General features: G+C 38.0%; 1 protein-coding gene across 2 annotated transcripts in view; it reads left to right on the top strand.

Annotated features, from left to right (window-relative positions):
- The window catches only part of LPCAT2 (lysophosphatidylcholine acyltransferase 2), a 66,702-nt gene that overhangs the window by 10,111 nt on the left and 29,422 nt on the right, over positions 1-27,169 (top strand). The window contains exons 4-12 of one of the 2 annotated variants that reach the window (XM_032611819.1): positions 693-805; positions 2,713-2,773; positions 3,843-3,901; positions 5,173-5,207; positions 8,437-8,491; positions 8,777-8,866; positions 19,796-19,878; positions 22,428-22,553; positions 24,157-24,310. In XM_032611819.1, the coding sequence (XP_032467710.1) occupies positions 693-805; positions 2,713-2,773; positions 3,843-3,901; positions 5,173-5,207; positions 8,437-8,491; positions 8,777-8,866; positions 19,796-19,878; positions 22,428-22,553; positions 24,157-24,310 (776 nt within the window). The remainder of the gene's footprint in view (positions 1-692; positions 806-2,712; positions 2,774-3,842; positions 3,902-5,172; positions 5,208-8,436; positions 8,492-8,776; positions 8,867-19,795; positions 19,879-22,427; positions 22,554-24,156; positions 24,311-27,169) is intronic. The other variant, XM_032611820.1, reaches the window with a different exon arrangement.

Genomic DNA, 27,169 nt, shown 5'->3' on the forward strand with positions numbered 1-27,169 from the left:
TGCCAAGCATCAAGTGGTGAGAAAGTGCATGTGAAAACTGCCTGATGTTGCCTTGGTACTCTGGAGAAATAATAGTAGTTCTTACAGCTTTGTCATTCATCTAAGAAAGACAGGCTCTCTCTCTCTCTCTCTCTTTTTTCTTAAGGTAACCACCTTGCTTTGTGTAATATGACATTTTCCCCAAAAGTTGTTTAGCAATAGTCTTTTGGTAAATTGAGGTTTATTTTGCATGTGCTAGGAAGCTACCTACTTAAAAGACTATTGTGCTGAAAATTTTAGTAAGATAAATAATAATTGCCTCCTACCCACGTGTACTATGACTTCACATAATCGGTTTGCAGGATATTCCTGAAATAAAACAAGATAATCTTATAATATATTCCAAATGTTTAATGTCAATTGAGGAAGAAGTCTTTTAGGGAGAAAACTGCATTTGCTTCTTTTCATATTCCTGCTGCTAACTTCTGTTAAATCAGTGAAATATTTTTAGGTCTAAATATCCACCTATCCTTTTGAAGCTGGAAGCTAAGTTCTAATAAACTTTGAATTAGAGGGCTTTTTTAAGTTGTTCTCTTTGATTTGCTATCATTTTAATTTTCCATACAATTTGTTTTATGATTTATCTGGTATCATTGCTGTAGTAGCTTTAGCCCCAAAAATGACTTAGTTGTGACTTTTCATTTGTTTTAAAGGAATATTGCGGGCTCTGCAACCAGTGTTGGTGTCCCGTGTAGATCCAGATTCTCGAAAAAACACAATAAATGAAATAATAAGGCGAGCCACATCAGGAGGGGAATGGCCCCAGGTAAAACATAGTAGATGTTTATTTAAATATATTGAAAGTTTATTTATTGTACACTTGTATACATACTCATTTGGATCCACAGATCCAATACTGGGGGATACCTTCTGCTAGATGTCTAGAAGCAGAATAAATGAGTGAGGATTAAAAAGTCCTCTTCCCCATGAGATACTCTGTGGAATTAAATGTATCATTCTTTTTTAGTCTCCAAACTCTTTGAACTGGTTTTTACTTTGTGTCATAAAAAGTAATTCTCTACCTCTGAATTTATTTTCCCTTTTAAAGATGAGATACTGAAGCTCAGTTATACTCAACGATATGGTGGGTTTATTTTGAAAATGATTAAAATCTTAAGTTTATCTGAAGTGTATTTAGACAGTCTTTTTAGTTCAGGGGCATATTAGAATCACCTGTAGAACTTTTTCACATTTTACCATCCCACCACCTCCTTCCCCTGGAATGCTTTTTGAAGGTGTGGAAGGGGCAACATTTATTGCATAAATGGAGCCTCATGGGTGATTCTGATAAGTACCCCTCTATCTTTGCCCAGGTGAAAACAAGTGATCTCTAGCAGAACTCATGGTCCTGAGGTGATCTGGCCACTCATGGTGATTTGTAGTTGTTAAAGTACCAAGAGGCATATGACCAACCAGGAAGTTTTAGAAACCAAGGCATGTAAGGAATGATTTAAAAAGTCACTGGGAAGAAATGACATTTGGAATAAGGGTGTGATTTTGCTCTTGGCTCCAAGGAATGTATCTAGGACTTGTGGGTGAAAGTTAACAAGTAGGTAGATTTCAGTTCATTTTGCTCATCTCAAGTTTTCTGTCCAGAATTAGAATGGTCTGAATCTCTCTCTGGAATGTTCAGGCATTGGCTAAGCAACAACTTGGGTGGGATACTGTAAAAAGAATTCAAGCATTAGAGATGCTATATGACTTTTAATGCCCCATCCAGTTCTTGAGATTTTATGATTTACTCTATATTAATTTATTGTTCATAGTATATAGAATATCCACTCCATGAATCATATTTGATATTGTATCCGATTGGGGTAGGAAACCTGGTTTTTTTTTTAATTGGAGGATGGAACTGCACCTATTCACAATTTTTATTTTAAAAATAACTTGTTATCGTGACAATTTAGCTTAATAATGTTTTCCTCCTCTAATTATTATAAAATACCCATTACTAACTGCTGTTAGTGCAGGGATTTTCTTTTTTGTTTTATGTGCCTAGCAATTTACTCATTGCTAAATTCTAAAAGCTTCAGAAAAATGAAGCTGCTATGCTGTTCAGTTAATGAGGAACTGTACTGCATATCTTTTGTGTGGAAAACATAAAGAAGTATATTAAAAGTAAAAACACCTCCTCAAAAAAGGACATTAAATTGTATTCCATATGTCAACGAATTGAAGTAAGCATAAAGCATATTGTAGGCATTTCCTCCTTTTTTCTCAGTACATCCCAAAGCTATATGTTGTAAGAGGGAATATCATTTAATGGGAAAACTGAAACAAAGAAGTAGGGAATGATTTGGTTAAGGGTGTACAGCAGTAGAAGAAAGCATTTAATATTGCCTAAAATGCACACTTTGACCATGATTCAGGGTCTACATCTTCTTCGGAGTCTATTCAGATCATTAGCATCATCATTAAGAAATATTTACTATGTGTATTCTCTCTTCAAAGCTTTAATTCATTTTCTAGTTATCTTAATGGTCAGACTACACTTCTTTTAGAGCAAAACCGAATAATCAGATTCTAGCTTTCACTAGAATCAGGTGTTAGCCTTTTATTTTATTTTTGCTTTATAAAAATTGGCAACTATTTGCAAAGTCTTAAGAAAGCAAGTAAAGAGCTAATCTATTAATTAGACTGAAATATTAAATCTATTCCTTTTCTCCCAAGATACTAGTTTTCCCAGAAGGTACTTGTACTAATCGTTCCTGTTTGATTACTTTTAAACCAGGTGAGATCAATTAAATTATGTATTGTGACAAAGTAGTATGGAAGATTTCTCAATGATCTGATAATAAATATACAGAATAACTTGTCAGTTTGCTTGGAGCATTTCTTATTTTCTGATAAAATGTTTTGAATGATGTGGATCCACAGAACTCACTCCTTTGCTTTCTCTTTTGGTATCATAACCCCTTCCTCCTTGGAATGTCCAGTGTGTGTGTGTGTGTGTGTTTGAGCAGAAGCCACTGCAGATTTTTCTTTTCCTCCAAAGATAACCCTCACAGACACTTGGGGTCCTATGTCATCAAGTTAGAAAACCTACTTCAATTGTCATTAAAATACCTTCAGTTCCTTCTAAGGTTCACTCCTTTTTAAAATATTATGAAGGCTTCCCTGGTGGCACAGTGGTTGAGAGTCCGCCTGCCAATGCAGGGGACACGGGTTCGTGCCCCGGTCTGGGAAGATCCCACATGCTGGGGAGCCTGCGGGTCCAGAGTCTGTGCTCCGCAACAGCAGAGGCCACAACAGTGAGAGGCCCGCGTACCGCAAAAAAAAAAATATATATATATTATGAAGTTGTGAATTTTATAGTAATTTGTAATTTCATATGTCATTTCACAGTAATTATTAATACTTTAAAATGTTTTTGTATTGGCTGCTAGAATGCTCAGAGCCAAAGTTAGAACTCATTTCTAGCAAGTATGATAGTTTAGCATTCAAGCATTTGGTTTCAACTAGATTTTCTTCTCTTTATTTTCTCTTTGTCTTAGTTTCATCATTACTGTTTTTTTTAATCCTGTTGAATAATAGGTATTTGGCAAATGAAAACAAATGGAGATATAAGTAATATTTTAAGTGACTTAGGCATAACATTTAATATTTTGCTTACATATTTCTGAATTCAAAAATCTGTCATTTTGGCTAACACTAGGGATTTACCAACATTTAGCCAATAGTTTATATGTACTCTTAAAACATTTAACATATTTACATCATTTATTATTAATTTTTTAATTCACTGTAAAGTTTGTGTTCATATAAAGAGCATGTTATAAAATTTCACTATATGGTTATAGGGGCCTTCATTCCAGGAGTTCCAGTGCAGCCAGTTCTCCTCAGATACCCAAACAAGCTGGTAAGCATCGTAGTTTACTATGGGAAGAATCTCAACATTCCAAACAGCACAAATTCTCTAGGACCCCTTTTGTTTGAATAAATAAAATAGATGAATAGATAAATGGTGGGAGCAGATGGGTAGACTCATTCTCCTTGCTACAATTTAGTTTTTAAAAATTTGCAAGATAGGCACATATTGGTTGATACCAATTTGACATATTGCTTTTGCTATTACTAAGCTATAGGAAGACACTTCCTTAGCTTCTACCCTGTAGTCACTGTGATGGTATGGTTAAGTCTCAGATTCAGGGTCTCTTAGACTGGACTTCAGAAAACTCTCATAAATTTGTAGTTTTCATTAAGCTTAGAAGGAGAAATCTCCTGATTCACTGGTCATTACTGGTGGAGAAGGATTGAAGTAGTAGGATAAATTTGGAAGAGGCTTGGTGTTTACGGGCTCAGTACTTCGTAGCTGTGTGACACTTGGCAAGTAGCTTAAATAAGGAAATATCTGAAAAGAACCTAACATCCTATAGAAAGTCCATGTGGGCTCAGAAAATACTCTTCTGCTCCATCGAGGAGCTTTGTCTTTTTCTGGGTATTGACTGCATCACCATTTTCCTAAAAAAAGTGGTTTTTTGGCAGGGGGAGGGATGTTCTGTTTTGGAGAGGAGCTTTCTTTACTAGAGAATTTACATTAAAAGCCAGGATGTAATTATTAATCATCTGTGTCATTTAAGATTGAGTTCTTAATCCATTCAACTTTCTATCAGCGACTTATTTCTCAACCTTGGACACTTGTAGTTAAAAAATTAAAATTCATCAAATTTTTACTCAGTGTACTTCTACCTGTGGGTTTGAATTTGTCATTTACTCAAATTCTTTCACTGTGTACTACCTCACTACTGTAGTCTTTTTTCCCCAAATAAACTTTTTTTTTTTAAGAACTGATGTATTCTGGTTTTTGTAAGCCAGTTAATTATCCAGATATGTTCATATTAGGAGAAAAATAGTTAAGCATGCACAAGTTTTTTTAAAAATTCAAAGCAACTTAATTCCATAAAAAGATAGGTGGTTACATATGGAAGACAGATCTTTGCCATGTAGATATGTGATCCAAGAATTTATAGATCAGTTCACTCTTGTTTAACAATAATAGTATGCTTGTCTTACTTTTCAGCATATTGCTTTTAATTCAGAAAGAAAGTATATTCAGTATCAAAATAAAATTTTTGTTTTATTTGGTATTTTTTCTCTGAACTAACAATTTAAATACTATTGTTATTCTAGGATACTGTGACATGGACATGGCAAGGATATAAATTGTAAGTTGCTTATATTATTATTAGTTTATATAAATTTTATTCGAGTGAAGAAAAAGAATTTGTTCTTTTTAAAAAAAAAAAGCCTTGTTTTTGTAGAAGTAAAGATTTCTAATCAGATCCTTGAATCTTGTAACTGAGAAGTTTTTGTAGAGAGCATAACTATCTTGCCCATTAAACCCCAGTGTCTGCCATGTGCAGAATTCTAGTTGTTTGTCATGTTCTAATGGGTCTCAAGTGTTTATCTACCAATTCTTAAGAAACATTCCAGTGATCTCATTTGAATCCTACTTAGCTTAAATTTTGTAATTTCATTCCCATTGCAAATTTAGCATTATCTGGTGTCTCCATCTTTATTTTACTGTATTCGTTTAAACAGTCCAGAGCATTTTAGTCATATAGCCTGAAATAGTTGTGATGTGTCTGATTTGAGTTGAGGAAATAGCTAACCAAGCTTTCACTTCCACTCTTGGATTTTAAGAGCCTAAGGATCAGCAGTTTCTATAAATGTTGAAGAGAAGAATACAGGTTCACTGTTAAGCTAGCTGAAGTGAAATAGACCTTTTAAAAAGAGCAGAACATGTAGAATCTTACTTACTCTCAAGAAGTTCTTTTGTTTGGCTCCCCTGCCTGTTTACGTGCCTCCTTTGGTCCTTTACCTGCATGGAGTGTCGACACCCATCTATGTTCACCTCAAGGAACCTGGCTGGCTTTGGGTGGCAGAAGAGAAAAAAAAATAAACCTTCCCCAAACTTAAAAAAATTTTAAAAAGACAGCCTGTTTATATTTTGGATTTGAGGACTTTCCCAGGACTTATGAAGTAATGCCTTTTGATACTGTTATACACAGAGCTCAAATTATTGATGGATAGGTGACGATCACTTGGAAATATTTAAAAAGAAATCATCATTTGCCTTCAAGTACATTGTAGACAATCCAAACAACTTCTGAAAATTAGATTTTTTTAACTAAAACATACTTATTTTCTCCATTTTTTTGTGTATGTAAGTTGCTTTGAAATGATACATTTAAATCAGAATAGATGGGCCAATTACATGTGTTAATAAACATTGATACGCCTGAGACATTTATGTTCCTGTTATACTTCAGTCCCTAGTAGTTGAAGTTAAGTAAACACCACCAAAAATAAGGAACATAAATTGTAAAAGGTATCTACACATTATGCTATCTTTAACCCTACAGGAAATCAGTCTATTCCCTTGGCTAGAATACGTATTTCCTGTCATTACTAATTATGAATTCCTGGTTTTCAACTTCTATACAAGGGGAAAGTAGGAGAAACAAGTAGTATGAGAGCATTTTAGAAAAAGAAGTGCCTGAAAATTGAGGGGATAACATATTTATATTTCCAGAGGTGTGTCATCCTTGGGGCCTTTACAAGTTAAGCCCTCATAGAGATAGTGACTTTGGGTTCATTGTGACTTTTTTTGGTTTTGCAGCTGGGCTGGTGGATGTGAAGGTCAAATAGGAAGCTTTTCTGGAAGGGAGATGAGGGGTAAATAGAGTGGTTGAGTTAATCTAGGCTCTAACCTGAGAAATGTGTGACAGAGGGGGAAAAATAGAATTCAGCAAAGAAAGAGAGGAAAAAAAGTATTTTCAGAGTTAAAGATTTCTTAGGATTTATAAACAAACACAAAATCTTCTAAAGATACAACGTTGTTTTATCCAAGTGCCACATCACACTTACGTGTGGTAACCTCTTGTTTCCACCTTTATCTTCTGGTCTTCATGTTATATTTAGCACTGTGTCTCTTACTTCTAAATCAGTTTTCTCAATTGTCCTGGCTCCAAGTACTACTCTGACTCAGGATCTAGGGAAGGGATTTTACACCAAAGCAGATGTCCTAGGGGAGAGGAGACTCAGGGACTAACCATCAAGAAGGGAAAGCCTTGGAAAAGCTGTTTTATGTCAGTCTAAGAAGTGTTGTTTGGTTTGTCTGTAGTGTGGACAAGTCAAGTTTAAAGAGATCTTGTGTGTGCTTTCATTTATGTGTTTTTTTTTTTTTCTTTAAGAGCATTCAGAATTTTCAGAACAAAATATGTATTCAAGTCATTGAATTCCAAAGCTCAATTCAAATCATTAAAGAACAATTTACTTAATGATAGATAATATGGATTGGCTTTGTGGCTTGGAGTTTCCCTTTCAAACAGAAGATATGAGAACTGACACATTAACAATTTATAATTAATTATGGAATTAATAAACCCGTTTCCTAAATTCCTTCTTTTAAGTAAATTCCTTGTTTAAATTCCTAAATTCCTTGTCTTAAGTAAGTCCCTTCAAGCAATTTTTACAGGTAAATCATATTTTAATTTCTTAATAGCAAAAAAAGCTTGGTTGGTTGTTTTCTTAAACTTGTAGTCTAATTTACCCTGCCTGACTTCTGGGTCATCCGTCTACATGAGGCGAAATAAAAATCCCATAGAAATCTTAGCCAGAGAGTCTAAATATACACTGGAAAGCTGTAAGTAGGAACCATTTCAAAAATTATCTTTGAGAGGATTGATTATAACCACTTTAAAGAAAGCCTTTGTCGGGCTTCCCTGTTGGTGCAGTGGTTGGGAGTCTGCCTGCCAATGCAGGGGACATGGGTTCGTGCCCTGGTCCAGGAGAATCCCACGTGCAGGAGAGGCCACGGCAGTGAGAGGCCCGCGTACCGCAAAAAAAAAAAAAAAAAAAAAAGAAAGCCTTCATCTAGCTTTACAATGAAATCTGAAACTTTTCAGAAAATTTCCCCATAGCTAAAACATTTATTAATAACTGGGACAATGATGATAAAGTTTCTGCTTTTAAGGAAAGGCCCACTGGTTTTTTGTTTTTTTTAATATTAGAAAAGAATTTAGTAATGTTCTACTCAGCAGTTTTTCTATAAACATATTAATGAACCTTAAAATGTGACCATGGTTAGTTTCTCTAGGCCTATGAGTCTTAGCTGTCAAGAAGACTTCAAATTTGGGGTTTAGTCTGCTGAGCTGCGGCTCTGACCCACAAATACATATTTGATATTGCATTCAGCAATTTAACTTTTGAATATCAAGAATAGTTCTCTAAACCCAAGAAGTGTTATAGCTACAGTGTGGCATTTATAAATGCAGAATACATACAAAGAGTGACATGGGGTTGCTTGTATGTAAAGAAAAGATTGTTCAGTAATATTAGATGGTACTTGTATTACCACATAAAGATGGCCTTCTCTTTTTTTCTCTTCAGCATTCAACTTTGTGTGCTCACTTGCTGCCAGCCCTTCACAAAGGTGGAAGTTGAGGTAAGTGGTTCAAAATGTAGCCTTGGAGCCTAAGATTTGGCCTTTCCTTTCATTGTGAATTTTTAGTCTAGAGAGACCAGATGTAGAAAGATTGGAAGTTAAATCCACCACCTTGAAAATAAGCCCTGGTCTTTTGCAAATTGTGTGCCTAAACCCAGTCTGTCAACCCTAGCCCTTAGAACTGTGTTAGGAAACACAATTTCCTAACTTCTGGGAACTTCCAGCATGTCACCACCCTGGCTGGCCAGATTTGCATCACCCGTTCCTATCTTTTAATCCTTTTAGTGCCGACCTCTGCCAAGTTGTATGATATGCCTTCACATCCTGACCAAAGGAGCTACAGTAGCTGGTAGAACCCCACAACTTCTTGAAGAAGTATGTTCTGTGAAAGCTGAGAGATTGTGGGAGAGGTACAGAGTGAGAAACCCTCACTTTTGGAATCAATCTGCACGTGGAAAGCCTGAGGAAATCATGTTGTATGAGCCGTGAAGGCAGCTCATATCATCGTTCACAGGACAGTTTTTCAGTTTAAGTCACAGTAGCAGGCTGTAACACTGGAGGAGTGATTAGAATGTTCTGAAAATCCTGACCGGATTTTTAAGACTCTGAAGGTTGATTCCAAGAACTATGCTTAGTTTCCAGGAATGACATGGAATAATGGACCTCTGAATTCAGAATCTCGTTGGCTTCAGTGATACCCTCAGGTAGCCTCTGAAGAGAGAGCGTCAGAATAGTGGTTCTCCAGACTCTTGTCTGGATTTTCCAATTGCATCCATGGCTTTTGTAATGAAAACCTTAAGTTTGCATATGTAATTCAGAGTTCTGAGCGGGGGCCAGTGCTCCAGATGACAGGACTGTGGAATGGAAGTCACAAGAATCCTGTTCTATTTTGTTGGATAGCTTGGTTGTTCAGCCATTTAGATGTTGTCAGCACTACCAAATGATGTAGGAGGGCAAATTATGTCAAAGTGAATTTAACTTCCATGAAATTTTTCTTGAGACTTGCAGGTTGTCTGCCTGCCTTGAAAATACCTGTTTACTAATTATATGCCACACCTCCCCACTTTTTTTTTTTTTTTAAATATATTTATTTATTCATTTTTGGCTCTGTTGGGTCTTTGTTGCTACGCACGGGCTTTCTCTAGTTGTGGCAAGCGGGGGCCACTCTTCGTTTTGGTGTGTGGGCTTCTCATTGTCGTGGCTTCTCTTGTTGCAGAGCACGGGCCCTAGGCACGCGGGCTCAGTAGGTGTGGCTCACGGGCTCTAGAGCGCAGGCTCAGCAGTTGTGGCACACAGGCCCAGCTGCTCCGCGGCATGTGGGATCTTCCTGAACCAGGGCTCGAACCCATGTCTCCTGCATTGGCAGGCGGATTCCCAACCACTGCACCACCAGGGAAGCCCCCTCCCCACTTTTAAAACCAGCTCGTATCTCTCAGTGTGACCAGAAAACACTAGATCTTGGAATATAGTTAGATGTTTCTAGAGAAAAAACTAATCTGTATCCTAATAAGTTTAGGAAGTACCAGGGTAAATAAAATGAATCAGATTTCTTTTCTCAAGACTTCTCAGTGCCTTTGAAATGTTTGACCACTGAACCCCTTTTTCTCTGGATACCTCCTAGAGCCAGTTTCCACAGAATACATTTTGGGAAACCCCGGTAGAAAGAAATATCTTATTATTTCTAAGTACTTCGACTGAGCACTGCTCTTCCTTCTTGAAAAGCTGCTCAGATAGCTAGCCCTGTTTTCTTTCTCTAAAAAAAAAAATAAATAAATAAGAAAACCCATATTCTCTGCAAATTTGGAAGATATTGTTTATATATATACGCTGTTCCTTCCTCTAAATTTACCCCTCTTTAGCTAAGATGAAATCTAGCAATAGATGTGGAAATGCACATAGAACTGTACATTTTTTTGTCTAGCACACGTGTCAGTGGTCAAATTGTGTTACAACAGAGGTATGCAAATTCCTCATGCTTTTGCCCTGACCACTATTACCACATTTCCTTTCCATGTCATGGCTGTCCTTCTTTCTTTTCAATTACAATATTTGCATTCTCCAACCTGTTCTCAGACCTGTTTGGATAATATTTTCTGCAAATAAAAGAATATATCCTTTGTTCGATAACTTCACACACAAAATGGCTTTCAACCAGTTGAAAAAAGCTGAATAGGTAGGGATTTGATGTATAAGAATTGTGGTACAGGGTAAGAAGATGGAAATTTGTAGGCTTCAAATTGGGTATTCTTATTTTAACTGTAATTTAATTTGAGATTTATGAGTCTACCTTTCACCCAAGGGATTCCTAACTACTTTATGATTTTTGAATATTTTAATTCCCCACTGTTGGGATGTAACTGGAAAATGTATCCCAGCAGCCTGCCAAGCACTAAGTATACCCACACCTTGGCTCAAGACTCTCAGGGGCTGGGCACTAGCTCTGAGGCTCCAGCTTTTCCACCACGTCAAAGGAGGCCCAGCTTGAGCTGCCCCAATGCAGCTTAGTCAGAAGTCTCAGTACATTTAGTTGCTACAATTTCAGTTGTCTTGGTTGTTCAAAAGCACTTCCTCTGCTTTCCTTTTTCTTAAAATGGATGGAAATCCTAGGTATTATTTTTAACATGTGTTTTTAGACCTTCTTGAATATTAATTAGGTAAACCTAATTCAAGATGTATTATTCAAGAATATAGCCTTAACTTTATGGTTTTTAAAATGAGCTATGAGTGGATTGTTACTAAAATGTCCATTTAGACACACTTGTTCTTGTGAGTCAAGGACTTCTCAGTATGTTGAAGGCTGTATCCTTTAGTTTCACAAGTCTCTCCTCATTAATGATGATTATCAATCTCTTTAATTACCAAAATGATCAGATATCTAAAAATCTAGGGAATACAGTATTTAGGACTATTTCCTTACCCACTCCTTCTCTGCTTCCCCAACAAAAAGACTTATTTTTGAAAATAAGTCTTGACTCTTAAAAATACAAGTTCCAAACCTCATGCCCTATGTAATTGGTCTTGTGGCATCTTTGAACAATGATGCCATGTGTGTCTACAGAATGGTTCTATTGAAAGTTATTCTTTGAATCATAATGTGGCATAGTGGGTGTACTTAAAGCATCTTTTAGTGATCACTTTTATCAGCCAGCTACTCCACAAGTATTCCTTAATAAGCATATGGCTTAGGGGCACAGGGAATAAGCTAGCTAGTAGGGAACATCCCAAAATATAACATAAATAAAGAGCCTTCTAGTTTATCTCATGAGAGAGAATATAAGCAAAGTCAGACTATATAGCACTCTGTGGATAACAGCTAGTTTCTGAATGGAAACATGACATTCACATTGACTCTACAATCAGTTTCCTTTTTCATGGGCTGTGTCTTAGTTTGCATTCAAAATATGTTGACTTTAAACCCATCCATTATATTAGAGATACATAAAAATGATTTGTCTGTAGACATACATAGTTTGCTTTAGGAAACTTCCTTGGCAAAGCTTATAATGAGCTTCTAGTGGCTGCTGGCATTACTTAATGGTAGGTAATTCATTGCCTTGTGATAGAAAGAGGTTTTTTTTTTTCATTAAAAAATTTCTGATGTAGGAAAGGATTATAATGATGAGTGTTATGATCAACACCTATAGAAATATATCACTTTTTAAATCTCTTAAAGCTAATTACTTAGAGAAGTTTCAAATACATTTATATAGTTTATTTAAATATCCGAATGCACTAAAATGATGTGTAGTTTTTAATCTAAAACGGGCCTTTTAGAAAACCATCACACAAATACATACATACCTACACACACAACACACCCCATATGTACTTGTTCTAACAGAGGTAATTTCTTCTGGAACTTGGTAGAATTCTGGAATTTGTAACTGGAGAAATAGAGTGCTACAAGAAGAGCGTTAACTGGGGTTTTTGTTCCAGTTCTGCTAGTACTTACCTGTATTTGCTTGAGCATGTTACTTAAACCGCTCTAAGCCTGTGTTCTCACTGGTCAAAGGGGGATAATAATACCTATTTTATAGGGTTGTGAGGATTAAATCAGGTTGCTTGTGTGCTAGTATGTGGTGAGTTAGGTATTAATCTTTATTCACCTTATCAACTAGATTTTCCTGTTCTTTTGGGAAGGAAGGAGCTAATGTTCATAAAACATTGTTCATAAAACCTTTCTTCTTTTGCATTTTTCCTTTTGAAGACTGTAAAGGAGAATCACGAGCAGAACTAGAACTGCACTTTTCTTCTTCTTCTTTTTCTTTTCTTTTTTTTTTTTGGCTGAACCACACGGCTTGCGGGATCTTATTTCCCTGACCAGGGATTGAACCCCAGGCCCAGCAGTGACAGCACCAAGTCCTAACCACTGGACTGCCAGGAATTCCCAGAACTGCACATTTCTTAAGATTCACCTGTTAAAATCCGTTTCTGTTCCTTAGAAGAAGAAAAAGTTGATTGTAGTGTCATCACTCGTCAATCTTTCTCCCTCTCATCATCACTTATTTAATAGAAAGGAATGTGCTTGATGTGGTCAGTAAACAATGAATACACCAGTCTCACTGGTAGTGAATATTCATGTAAAGGACTGGCTCTGGGTAATGGAGAGCCTTAAACAATAGGCAGGGGAATTTGGGCTTTATCTTGTGTGCAGTCTAAGGCCCAAGAAGAGGTAGAAGGCTCTGGGACCAAAAGTGCAAACTAGAGGTGCTGGTGTGGGAGACAGGCCAGTTAGTCTTCTCATCATCTGGGTCAGGATGGTACAGAATAAGCAGGGTGAGGGAAGAGGGGATACTGCAGTGAGGAGGGGGCTGGAGCTGTGGAGCCCGTCTCAGGTGCAACGGGAAAGGGAATTGACGGAGTTTACACAGGATGCTGTCAGGGAGGAAAGACTTCCCTCTACCCACCCAGGTCTGATTCCTGGGTCTGTGAAATAAACTGATAATAGGCAGATTAACAGCAGAAAAGATATACAGATTTATTAAGTTTTAATATGATATGCACAAGGGCATCACAGGGAATAAAAAGTGAATACCCAAAAAAAGTGAGATTTGAGAGCTTATATACCATATTAAAAGAAACAGGGGATACAGCCACTATGGAGAACAGTATGGAGGTTCCTTAAAAATACTAAAAATAGAACTAACATATGACCCAGCAATCCCACTACTGGGCATATACCCTGAGAAAACCATAATTCAAAAGGACATATGTACCCCAATGTTGATTGCAGCACTATTTACAATAGCCAGGATGTGGAAACAACCTAAATGTCCAACGATAGATGAATGGATAAAGAAGATGTGGTACATATATACAATGGAATATTACTCAACCATAAAAAGGAACGAAATTGGGTCATTTGTAGAGATGTGGATGGACCTAGAGTCTGTCATACAGAGTGAAGTAAGCCAGAAAGAGAAAAACAAGTATCATATATTAATGTATATATGTGGAATCTAGAAAAATGGTACATATGAACCTATTTGTAGGGCAGGAATAGAGACATAGACGTAGAGAATGGACATGTGGACACGGGGAAGAAGAGGGTGAGACGAATTGGGAGATTAGGTTTGACGTAAATACACGGGAACCTGCTGTATAGCACAGGGAGCTCAGCTTGGTGCTCTGTGATGATCTAGATGGGTGGGATGGGGAGGGAGGGAGGTCCAAGAGAGAGGGGATATAGGTACACATATAGCTGATTCACTTCATTGTACATTAGAAACTAGTACAACATTGTAAAGCAATTTTACTCCAACTTAAAAACAGGATGAATTAGAGCTTCCACATAGTTTATAACAGAAATAAAAGTTTCAAATTAAAGAAAAAAAAAAAAAAAGAAGCAGGGGAGGGAGGGCATAGGCCACTTAGGGAAGAGTAAATGATTTTTAAGAAAGACCAGTGGGCCCTTAGAACAGATGGGAGACATGATGGTGTGTGATAAAGTTTGTCTGGGTGTGATGTTGACTTCTAGTCTCCTCCCCTCTGATGAGAGTCAGTCCTCCCTGTTTGTTGAAACTCCCCAGGAGCACATTTAGGACAAGTGAGTTCTTTTTGGAGGATCTGTCATGGGCAGATAAGGGGAGTTTAGAGAAAGCCTCTCCCTGCAGTGCTGTTTTTAAGTGCCTACAGCTCAAAATAATTGATATACCCAAGTGGCACATTTTGCAGTTGCATGTCCTGAACTCCTTCACTGTCTTCTTTCTAAAGTTGAAAATGAAGTATCATTGAGATGAAAGTGGAGTTGCAACTTGAGAAGCAAGGAACATGTTTGAAACCGGAAAATATGATGGCAGCAGGTCAAAGAGGGACAGAAGAGGGCTGCTAAGCAGCAGTGAGGTTCGATTTAAGTAACTTGATCCTCGCCCATCACATCAACATTAAAGAAATAGACCCAATGTTAAGATCACATATTTTGGCCCACCTACACAGATTAGAAAGATAAAAGAAGATCTTCGACAACAGAAACAAAAAAGTATTTTTTTATGTTTGGAGGCAGCATGGTCACCTTGGGAAATTACATAATTTTTCAAGCAGCTCCAAGGAGCTGAACATGAATTTGTAGTAGCCTCAGCCAGTAAGATTTTGTACCTTTGTTTAGCATCTCTCAGTTAGCATCACTCTCTAATGGGATCAGGAAATCAGGAGAGGCGGGATCAGGAGAGGTGACTGAGTATGTGGCAGAAGTGAGAGATTCTAGGTGACAGAAAGGTCATAGAGAAGTGTCTGATTCTCAAAGTACAGTGTAGATAGGCAGACAGATGTTGTCAGCATGGGGTGGCAGAGAGGGATGAATAGTTTCTGAGGGTGACTGTCAGTTTCTTGCCGTCTCTGCAGGACCAGGTTAGGGGTGAAGTAAACACTAATAGATAGAGGGGAAACTCTCATGGAAGAACTTGTCAGAGGAGGAATTAGAATTGCATGTTTTTTCCATGGCCAAGGTGGAGTTGAAAAGAATATCTGTGGCCAGATGAAGGGGTGTGAAATCAAGATGGGCCATCAATGTGGATACTGGGGATAACAAGAGAAGATAAAGGTAGAAAGGATAACTTGTGGTCCTGGGGTCACTGGGGTACTTAGGTGTGTATTAGCGTTCAGTAATAGATAACGACAATCATGTTCCCGTCTCTCTGGCTGATCTTCCTTCCCAAGTAAAAGATATGTTCATGCTGTGACCCTTGAATGACTTTGTACAAATTGGAAATGTGATATAGAGGGCAAGATCTTATCCAAGGAGAGATGACTTTTTATTAGAATTTCCATTGAATTGCTTCTCAGGAGGCATGGGGGCCTCCAAGACCAGTGAGTATCAAATCCAGGCTTTTAACTATTTTGAACTCTCAGGGGAATTATTTTCCTCAAGAATAAAATGCCATGCCAATATGAGCATTATTAAAAATCATTTTATGGAAAATATTCCCTGCACTAAAAGGAACCAAACCCATAGTTCATTGTATTGTGTTTGGTTAACAGTGTAACAGCAATTTATTTTTTAGGGTTTTCAGTATGAACTTTTATGACCTACCAATCAAGTGTATTATAAATGAGCATTTAGCTTTTTTTAATGAAGAATTAAATGGCCATTTAAAACTTTAATTGATTGTATTATTTTGTTAGGTTTTTATGAACATTGATTTTAACATAGTTTTCTTCCTTGGATTTCATCCTAAGCAACTATAAGAGATTTTACTAGAACAGGAAGGAGGGAATTTTTAGCAATTTTTATTTGCAAAGATTTTTCATTGCTCTGGATATATAAGTGATGTGGGGACCTCTGGTGGCTTAGTTTATTTTTCCATCTTAAAGGATGACTGGATACTAAGCGAAAAGATAGACTTAGAAGTCCAGTTGGAAAGGACCTTAGACGGCATCTACTCAAACTTTTCCTTTGACAAGAGAGGGAATTGAGGCCTATAAAGGCGAAATGACTTTTCCAGGATCGCACAGCAGAGCCAAGGCATCAATCCAGGCCTAGTGCTGTCTCCGCAGCATGCCACTGTCCTCTTGGAGAGGATGTTAATAAAATAAATGTGAGAAGTAAAATAACAAATAGCACATTATCCTATGATTTCTGTCCATTTTATCCTGAAAATGCCATTTGGGTCCATGCTGGCCTGTACACCCTCCCTCCCTCCCTCTATTCATGGTCTTACCATCACTCACAGAGTGATTGTGGTTGCCTCCAGGGGTTCTCCCTGCTCCGAGCCTCTTCCTCTTTGACTATCCACTCCCTGCCACCAAAGTTACTGCTCAAAAACTTTGACTGGTCATTTCACTCCCTTGCTTAAACTTCATCTCTGAGTCACTATTGCCCGTAGGCTTCTTAAACATGGTTAACAAGCTTGAAAACAGGCCCACGTGAGTCTGAAAGTGGTGTTATTTATACAGATACTTACTTTTCTTTCAAATTGTGACCCTGCCACTTGTGTGTGGCTTAGCTATATCGTTTAACCTCTTAGAGCCACATTCTTTACCTATCAAAGGGAAGTGGTAGAATTTGCCTCAAGAAATTGTTGCCCTAATGAAACTTCAAAGCTTTTGCACAGCAAAGGAAACCATAACCAAGACCAAAAGACAACCCTCAGAATGGGAGAAAACATTTGCAAATGAAGCAACTGACAAAGGATTAATCTCCAAAATTTACAAGCAGCTCATGCAGCTCAATAACAAAAAAACAAACAACCCCATCCAAAAATGGGCAGAAGACCTAAATAGACATTTCTCCAAAGAAGATATACAGAATGCCAACAAACACATGAAAGAATGCTCAACATCATTAATCATTAGAGAAATGCAAATCAAAACTACAATGAGATATCATCTCACACCAGTCAGAATGGCCATCATCAAAAAATCTATAAACAATAAATGCTGGAGAGGGTGTGGAGAAAAGGGGACACTCTTGCACTGCTGGTGGGAATGTGAATTGGTTCAGCCACTATGGAGAACAGTATGGAGGTTCCTTAAAAAACTACAAATAGAATTACCATATGACCCAGCAATCCCACTACTGGGCATATACCCTGAGAAAACCAAAATTCAAAAAGAGTCATGTACCAAAATGTTCATTGCAGCTCTATTTACAATAGCCCGGAGATGGAAACAACCTAAGCGCCCATCATCGGATGAATGGATAAAGAAGATGTGGCACATATACACAATGGAATATTACTCAGCCTTAAAAAGAAATGAAATTGAGCTATTTGTAATGAGATGGATAGACCTAGAGTCTGTCATACAGAGTGAAGTAAGTCAGAAAGAAAAAGACAAATACCGTATGCTAACACATATATATGGAATTTAAGGGAAAAAAAATGTCATGAAGAACCTAGGGGTAAGACAGGAATAAAGACGCAGACCTACTGGAGAACGGACTTGAGGATATGGGGAGGGGGAAGGGTGAGTTTTGACAGGGCGAGAGAGAGTCATGGACATATACACACTAACAAACGTAGTAAGGTAGATAGCTGGGGGGAAGCAGCCACAAGGCACAGGGATATTAGCTCGGTGCTTTGTGACAGCCTGGAGGGGTGGGATGGGGAGAGTGGGAGGGAGGGAGACGCAAGAGGGAAGACATATGGGAACATATGTATATGTATAGCTGATTCACTTTGTTATAAAGCAGAAACTAACACACCATTGTAAAGCAATTATACCCCAATAAAGATGTTTAAAAAAAAAAAAAATTGTTGCAAGATTTCAGCACATAAAACCCCTTATATAAAGTACCCAGTACACAGTAGGTTCTTGAAGGATGGTAGCCCTTATTGGTGGACTTAGCTCACTGTATCATACATTTATTCCCCACTGCATGAAGAACTCCTTGAGGGCAGAACTTCCTTGTCATGTTTTCAAGGCTTAGTGTGGTGCCTGGCATATAACAGTGTGCTTAAGCAGGATTTGTTGAATGGAAATGAGCCATGAAATCTTGAGCAAGTCATTTAATCTTCGTGATCCCCAATTCTTTATAACTAGAATTGGGAGGACTAGTAAAATGAAATAATGCATATAAAACACCTAGCATGGTGCCTGGTTCAGTTAATAAACAGTAGGAATTGGCAAGATCATGTTTATCCTCAGAAAGTCAAGATCAAGAATTAGCTCTTCTATAAAACCTCTTTGGTTGCTTTTCCCAGCCCCCGACCAAATTAATCATTTCCTATCCCTTGTGCTCATACTCCAGGAAGGATGGTTTAGTGGGAAAAACAAGGGTTTTAAAGTCTGACAGGCCATGAGCTGAATCCTAGTCATGTGACCCATATAACTTTAAGTAAGTTAATTAAGCTTTTAAGCCCTATCATTAGGGGTAATGATAGTGTGTGTTGTGTCAGTCTATCCTGTTAAAATATGGATCTTCTTTAGAGTGGGAATTAGGGTCCTGTTCATCTTGCCTGGTATATAGTAGGTGCTCAAAAAATGAACAATGACTTAAATATAGCACTGAAAGCTTGTTAATGTTAGGAAACTATAATTAAAAACAAGAATAGTACAAATGAGGTATCACAGATTATCAAGTGGAGAAAAAAGAGTAAAATTTAAAATGATAAAGCAAAACATGGTAGAAAGCCAATATAAGGGTTCAAAAACAAGCAGAAGAAATGATCAAACATAAAGCCTGATCAAGTGATAAAAATATGGCTGATAGGGCTTCCCTGGTGGCGCAGTGGTTGAGAGTCCGCCTGCCGATGCAGGGGACGCGGGTTCGTGCTCCGGTCCGGGAAGATCCCACATGCCGCGGAGCGGCTGGGCCCGTGAGCCATGGCCGCTGAGCCTGTGCGTCTGGAGCCTGTGCTCCGCAACGGGAGAGGCCACAACAGTGAGAGGCCCGTGACCGGCAAAAAAAAAAAAAAAAAAAAATATGGCTGATATAGGAAAGGATAGAGAAGATAAACTACAAAAAACAAAGTACTACCACTAATAATATTTTCACACAGAGGGTAAGTGGGAGAAAATGCAGCTTTGAGAGTAAGATCTGAGTAGTTTCAGCTTTACAACTTCCAGAATTTCAGACATTGGTTCATTTCATCCTCACCACAACCCAGAACATAGGTGGTCATAGCCCTCCTTTCAGAGTTGAGGAGACAGTTCAGAAAAGTTAAAGGTCATACTAGTTAACACACAGAAAGACCCAGAGCTTGGATTCAGATCTCTTGAGTCCAAGCACAGTGCTCTTTACATTCTATCCTATAACCCGTGTGCTAGAAAGGCAGGGGATTTCATATAATGACAGCTTATAAATTAATTTAGCATTTAAAGTCTTAGGCCTCACAATTGTAATGGAAAGGTATATTTGCCTTTCAGTTTATGCCTGTTCAAATACCAAATGATGAAGAAAAAAGTGATCCTGTCCTTTTTGCCAGTACAGTCCGGAATTTAATGGCAGAGTAAGTATCTATATGTGATTATGATCAGTAAATAGTTTTAAAACATTGTTTTTGTTTTTTGTCTTTGTTTTTTTCTGTCTGAGGGCCTCATTCCCCAACTCATTTTGGTAAGGAAAAATCATGTGCCTAGGAATGCGGTCAGTAAGACAATCTATAAATATTTTCTCTGACGTAACCCCAAACTAATGGAGACGTAGCTTTGCCAGAAGGTGAACAGGGAGGGTACATGAACCAGGAGAAACCAGCCAGTGACCTCCAAAGGGTGAATTCTCCCAAGCTGGCCAGCCGCTGTCAGACAAAGCTAATGATGGTCTGAGTGGTTCCTGCTGTGACCCACCTTCTATCCCCTCAACCTCCATATAGCTGCCAAGACCACGTGTTTCAAAGGCATTAATGATTATAGCACCAAAAAGGGAAAAGTTTGCAAGGGAATGCAATGGATGCGTAGAAAAGGGGGAAAGTCACCCTCATTAAGGGGATGGCTATAAATTTAGGATTTAGAAACTGCAAAACATAAGGCAAGTATTTTCCTGCACTTAAGGGAGTTTTAACTGGCCACTATCCTGATTAGATAAATCACCTCTCCTCCTGTAATGAAAGTGTGTTATACTATCCCCACCACCCAGGCAGCCTCAGAGCCCTCCAGGTGTGCACCCTCTCCCCAAGCACCACCTCCCTCAGTCATGCCCAACGGTAGGTTTGGAGCTAATAAGCCAGCAGTATTTATTCTCTTAGTAAAAATGCAATGAGAACTCTGAATTTAGCTTCATAGCTGAATTTGGCATTATAAGCAAGATTATATATATTATACGTATATTACATATATTAATATTTCACAGGAGACTAACTTTATTTTCAAAAAAGAATAAATGTTAAAGTGTTTGGCTGAAAAACTTTTGTTACTACGTGTCCCTACATGTACTTGATTTACCTAGTTTCTAGAGCAGCTACAAAATTTGCTTTGATATTGTTTTCTTCCCTCTTCCATTATGTTTTCATACTAGCTTATGTCCAAAATTTAGGAAGGAAGATAAGTATTAGGAACTGAGAGAATTTACATCAGATATTTTGACTTCCCAAAACCTGCCTAAAAACAGGAAAGGTTTGTTTAAGCAGCCTTTTCCTGGATTTGGAGGCGTGGAGGTAGAAGGGCCTTGGATAAAGAGTAAGAAAGACCTCAGTTAGCTGTACAACCTTGGATAAGTCCCCTCCAAGGCTCCTTTCCTCATGTGTAAAGTAGGAATTCTAATCCTTGCCTGGCTTTTCTCATAGTTTTGGTTATTATGAGAGTCAAGTAGGAAATGTTAAAAGCATTTGAAAATGGTAAAGAGCAAAGCCGAGGTAAGTAGTGGTGGTCGACCACTAATAAATATTTACCAAATCCTGTGCTAGGCCATTTGCTTGTGTTACCTAACATAATCTTCACAGCAGCTCTGAGGCAAGTGAGAAAATGGAGGCTCTGAGGTAGTGAGAGTTTCTGGGCTGGGATTCAAATCCACACTTCCTATTACCAAAGCCCAAGCTCTTAACTGTTTTGTTCTACTATTTACTCATAATTCCTGAAGTGTTTTTAATTTTTATTTTCCTTATATATTCTTACACCCAAATAGTCATTAATCAAAAACAGCTTAGTGGCAGGTAGGAAAAAAATGTTTATTCATATTGCATTCATTGAAAATTGAATGTTCTTAGCCATGATTCAACAAAATCAAATAACAGTTGATGACATAATTTTATGATTGTCACTGAATGTGTGTGAATAAAAATTTAGGCAAGTGGGATCTGCAGGAAATTATTTTATGTACAGCACAGATTTTCTTCTTGTCACTCAAGTGTTATTTCAAGTTCTTGTTAATATGTATTTTTTCCAAATCTGTTTCACTATAAGTAGATCTCTGAGCAGGAGGGAGGTAGTCAGTATTGTGCACTCCTTTGAGGATGGAGGGTGTTTAGGTTTGGAAGAAATGATCTTATAATCAGTCCTCATTAGTATTTTTTGAAGATTGCTATGTAGCAAGAAGGTGATCTTCAGTCTTAAAAGATGGAAAGACGCAGATAGCTAGCAATATGGATAGACCGCTCACTTATAATATGTACAGGTACCATTTATCTGTTTAAATGGCACTTCCACAGGCATTCTTAGTTGGTCCTTAAAATAACCCTGTGGAGGAAGTGATTATTCCCATGTGCAGATGAGAAAAGTGAGGCTTAGGTTAAGTGCCAGCTGGTAAAAGACTCCATAGGACTTGAACCTAAGTCTTCTCATTACTTTCCATGGACTGAACTCAACTATTATTATCGCTGTAGTCAAAACACAGAACAAAAATGACTAGCTGGCAGAAGCACACAGACATAAGGAGATTAACTCGGGCCACAATAAGTCTGTGAAGTAGAGAAATGTGTCTCTTTGGCAATAATAAGCCAAAGCCACTGGTTCAAAAAGTAGTAAATACTTTTCCATTTACTGTCGTTTGTTGACCAATTCAGGCCTAATGAAAAACCATCACCTTTTTAAAAAAGTTGAATCTGTTTGTTTTTTAATACTTTAGAGCTCTGAGAATTCCAGTAACAGATCACACCTATGAAGACTGCAGATTGATGATTTCAGCAGGACAGCTAACACTGCCTATGGAAGCTGGGTTGGTGGAATTTACCAAAATCAGCCGGAAATTGAAGTAAGCATATTTTTAAATTACCACACTTTCCTAAAGGTGTCCAAAAGAGATCTGAAATCCTGTTATGTTTATTTTCTCTGGTTTCATTAATGCTCAAACTCTAGAACCTACGTGGTGTTTATTAAGAAAGCCAGGGATGTGAATTTATCTCCATTTAGTTCATCTAGTTTTGTTTTTTCAAGAACAGCTAACTCAGAAATATGTGCGTTGGTCATGAGAGGAGAATGAGATAGTAAACACGAATCAGCACAGATCTGCCTCCCTACCCAGAAACAGCTGAGTAGTTGGTCCTGCCACCTTCTTATAAGAAAGATGGCATAATTGTATGGTACTGGCACGAGGTGGTCAGAACTCCTCATGTGAAATAGGAATTGACTTGTAGAGCAGCAATTCTGACCATCATTGAATTTTAAATACTTCCCTAGATCAATCTTCTCCTTCTGGGTACATAATTTTTTTGAAAAGGAAAAAAAAAAATTGTGATTTTAATGATCTGGTTTAAACCATTTAGAACATTCCCTTTGAACTTCCTGGTATGAAGGTGTAACTCCCACATCCCTCTCTGATTACAGTTCATTGTTTTCAGCCCTGACAGGGATCTGCAGAATTTATTAACCCTGTAGACCTTGGCATCCTCCCTAGGAGGGAGCTGTAGAACCAGTTACTGTATTAAAGTTCAGTATTAAAAAATATTTTTTGATAACTGATGTAGCAAACATTATTTATATCTTCTAGATGGCAATGTTTTGATGTTATATTTTTACAATATTCCAATATATTTGAAAAAATTAGATAGTTACTGAAATTGGATGTAGAAGTATATGTTAAGTCACCTGTTTAATTCTACAGGATGTGATGTAAGCTACAGTATATTTTCCAGTGTTTTTTAAAGTGTTTTATAACTAATATTGGAGGAAGTGTACAAAGTCTAATGAATCCCCCATCACAACATTTTGTGAAATGTAAGTTCATTATCATCCGGAAAGCTTGAAAGCAAGAATTGTATTTTTTTTTTAACAACTCAGTAAGTACTGTTGACTTACTAAGTAATATTTAGATTAAAATGTGAGTTCTTTTTTTCTTCTCATGAGTCATTTATTATCTTACCACATTGCTCCTTTTCCCAGTTACTTTTCTTTCCCTCAGATATTTGGGATAATTATAGTTATGTTAATATCCTTTAAAAAATTAGAAGTCTGTATCCATGTTCAAAGTGTGCCTTCAAATATTCGTTTTTGGGGCTTCCCTAGTGGCGCACTGGTTGAGAATTCGCCTGCAGTTGCAGGGGACACGGGTTCGTGCCCCGGTCCGGGAAGATTCCACATGCTGCGGAGCGGCTGGGCCCGTGAGCCATAGCCACTGAGCCTGCGCATCCAGAGCCTGTGCCCTGCAACGGGAGAGGCCACAACAGTGAGAGGCCCGCGTACCGCAAAAAAAAAAATTTTTTTAATTCGTTTTCTTCTCCTTTTCAAATGTAACACTGAATATATTTTTCCCTCCCTAAATTATGGTATTTAATTTATTCTAGATGAATAAAACAAAACTCACAAAATGTCCATGTGGATTGTAAAACGCTAATACATCTTCATAACTCTTTGTTTAGATTAGATTGGGATGGGATTCGTAAGCATTTGGATGAATATGCCGCTATTGCAAGTTCCTCTAAAGGAGGAAGAATCGGAATTGAAGAATTTGCGGAGTATTTGAAGCTGCCTGTTTCAGATGTCTTGAGACAACTTTTTGCGCTCTTTGACAGGGTAGGTTAAAGTTTAATCTTTAACATGCAAATATTTTTATTTCGTGAGTCCCCACAGGGTATAAATCAGTATGGCAGGCATTAGAAAAACTTGCTAGGTCAGTGTTAGAAGAAGCAAGGCTGAGCCCATTGTTTAATTGCATGATTTTGTTTTTCAGCTTAATAGTAGTAGAGCAGTAGTAGTAGTAGTAATGATAATAGTAATATAATAATAATTGTGTGTGTGTGTGTGGCAACAGTTATGATAGTGTCTTTATTTTAAACACCAGGTCAGAAATAAATATTGTGACCATATACCCATATTTGTGTATGGAATTGGAAAGGTTTACATAACTAGCAAGAATTTTAATATTTATGTCAAAATCATACATTGATGACACGGGTGGTACTATTCTATCCTGAAGGTTTCTGGACTTCCCCCAAAACATCCGAAGACCAAATAGATTTTAGTTTATTTATAACAAAGTTTTCAATTAAAGCTTGACTGTTAGTCCTTATATTGGGGATTCAGTTTTCTGCTTATGAATATGTACGTACATGGAGTTAGATAATTGAAATGTCAAAGTTTCCTTAGGAAAAGTGCATCAAGATTTCAAGTTCTCTCTTCTTAATTTGTTTTTTAATATATAAAGTTGACAGTAAAGTTTACTTTTTTGGTTACAGTTTTGTGAGTTCTAACAAATGCATAGAGGCATGTAACTACCACCACATTCAAGAAATACAATTGCAAAAAAAAAAATTCCCTGTAGCTAGGCTTTTATAGTCAAGCCCCTCCCTCACCTTTAACCACTGACAATCACTCCATCCCTATAGGTTTGCCTTTTCCAGATGCCATACAAATGGAATCATTTAGTATATCCTTTTGAGTCCAGCTTCTTTCACTCAGCATAACGCACCTGAGATTCAGCCACGTTATTGCATGTATCTGTAATTTGTCTCCTTTTATTGCTGAATGGTATTCCATTGTGTGGATGTACCATACTTGGTGTATCCATTCCCCAATTGAGGAACATTTGGTTTGTTTCCACCTTGGGACAATTATGAATATAACTGTTCTAAGCGTTCATGTATAGGTTTTTGAGTGAATATAGGTTTTCCTTTTACTTGGGTAAATACTTAGGGTTGGGAAAATACTTAGGATTGTCATCTTTTTTATTTCACATTCATTCCTGAGGGATATTTTTGTTGTACATATATGGAATTCTGTATAGAGTTCTTCACTTTCAACAATTTAATAATTTCATCCTGCTGCCTTCAGGCCTATCTGGTGGTTTTTCAAGTTCCTCCTGCCATGGTATTTTATCCAGAGGTAGTGCTTTTTGTATTTCGATCAGAGTTTCTAATTGTAGTGAGAAGGAGAGATAGACTAAACTAAGCTCATTCCATCCTGGCTGGCACCAGAAGTCCCAGGTCTCTATCAACCACTGGGAAAAGATATTTTGCAAAGAAATGATAGCCTGCTGACAGAAACCAGGACAGAGCTTTTCTTTTTCTTCTTACCCAGAGGTCACTAACATTCCTAATGACTTATTCTGTGACTTATTCTCTTAGATGAACTTTTTTGTTTTAACTTATTTTAATTTTGGCTGCGTTGGGTCTTCGCTGCTGGGCCCGGGCTTTCTCTAGTTGCGACGAGCGGGGGCTACTCTTCGTTGCAGTGCACAGGCTTCTCATTGTGGTGGCTTCTGTTTGTTGTGGAGCACGGGCTCTAGGTGTGTGGGCTTCAGTAGTTGTGGCACGTGGGCTCTGTAGTTGTGGCTCGCGGGCTTAGTTGCTCCGCGGCATGTAGGATCTTCCCGGACCAGGGCTCGAACCTGTGTCCCCTGCGTTGGCAGGTGGATTCTTAACCACTGCGCCACCAGGGAAATCCCTTAGATGAACTATTCTTTAACATGATACAGGTAAGCAACCTTCTTCCGTATGGAGTGCACAAGCCTCTCTTCTGTGCTTGTTGCAGCATACAAATATTTTTTCCTTGTCCGTGAAATGGTAATGTGTCACTGCAATGGTGCTACTTTAAAGTGTAATGAAGATTTAGGGAAAAGGAGATGTAAATTATGGTATGTAACAGTGCAAGTTGGGAAAATACAGGCACTTTTCACTTGTACTGTTACTAGTATTTCTGTGAGATTTGTATAGCATTTTTCAGTATGGCTCTGGAAACCATGCAAGCAATTTTAAATAAAGTTTCTATAAATATGAACTTGGTGACAGGAAGGAATATGGCAGGGACATACAAATAAGAACAGGAGATGGGGAAATGGGAAGTGACATGAAACAGAGACCAAGAGGGAAGTTCAAAGCACATCATAGACTTTATACTCATCAGGATTTTTAATCAAGATTAAAAATAGTCTCCATAGAGGGCTTGCCTGGTGGCACAGTGGTTGAGAGTCCACCTGCCAATGCAGGCGACTCGGGTTCGTGCCCCTGTCCGGGAGGGAATCCCACATGCCGTGGAGCGGCTGGGCCCGTGAGCCATGGCCGCTGAGCCTGCACGTCCGGAGCCTGTGCTCCACAACAGGAGAGGCCACAGCAGTGAGAGGCCCGCATACCGAAAAAAAAAAAAAAAAAAAAGTCTCCATAGAAGTTGCCCTGTCTTTCAGGTGTCAAACTGTCATAACAGCAATAACAGGATTGCTTTGACACCAGTTCTGTCTTTTGATGACTGATGATACCTGCCAGTGGCCCCATTGTTTCTATAGCACTGGGATATGTGGTAAGGTTTGGGAGTGGGGAAGGGAGTGTAAACCAAGGATTACAATAAGCCCTAGTTAGCCAGATTGACTCACTCTGAACGAAAGAATACAATTAGCTCCAAGCAGTTTGGAGACTGGTGAGCCTTTGTGGCCAGTATGGT

The sequence above is a fragment of the Phocoena sinus genome, chromosome 19 (assembly GCF_008692025.1).
Source record: "Phocoena sinus isolate mPhoSin1 chromosome 19, mPhoSin1.pri, whole genome shotgun sequence".
Taxonomy (NCBI): domain Eukaryota; kingdom Metazoa; phylum Chordata; class Mammalia; order Artiodactyla; family Phocoenidae; genus Phocoena; species Phocoena sinus.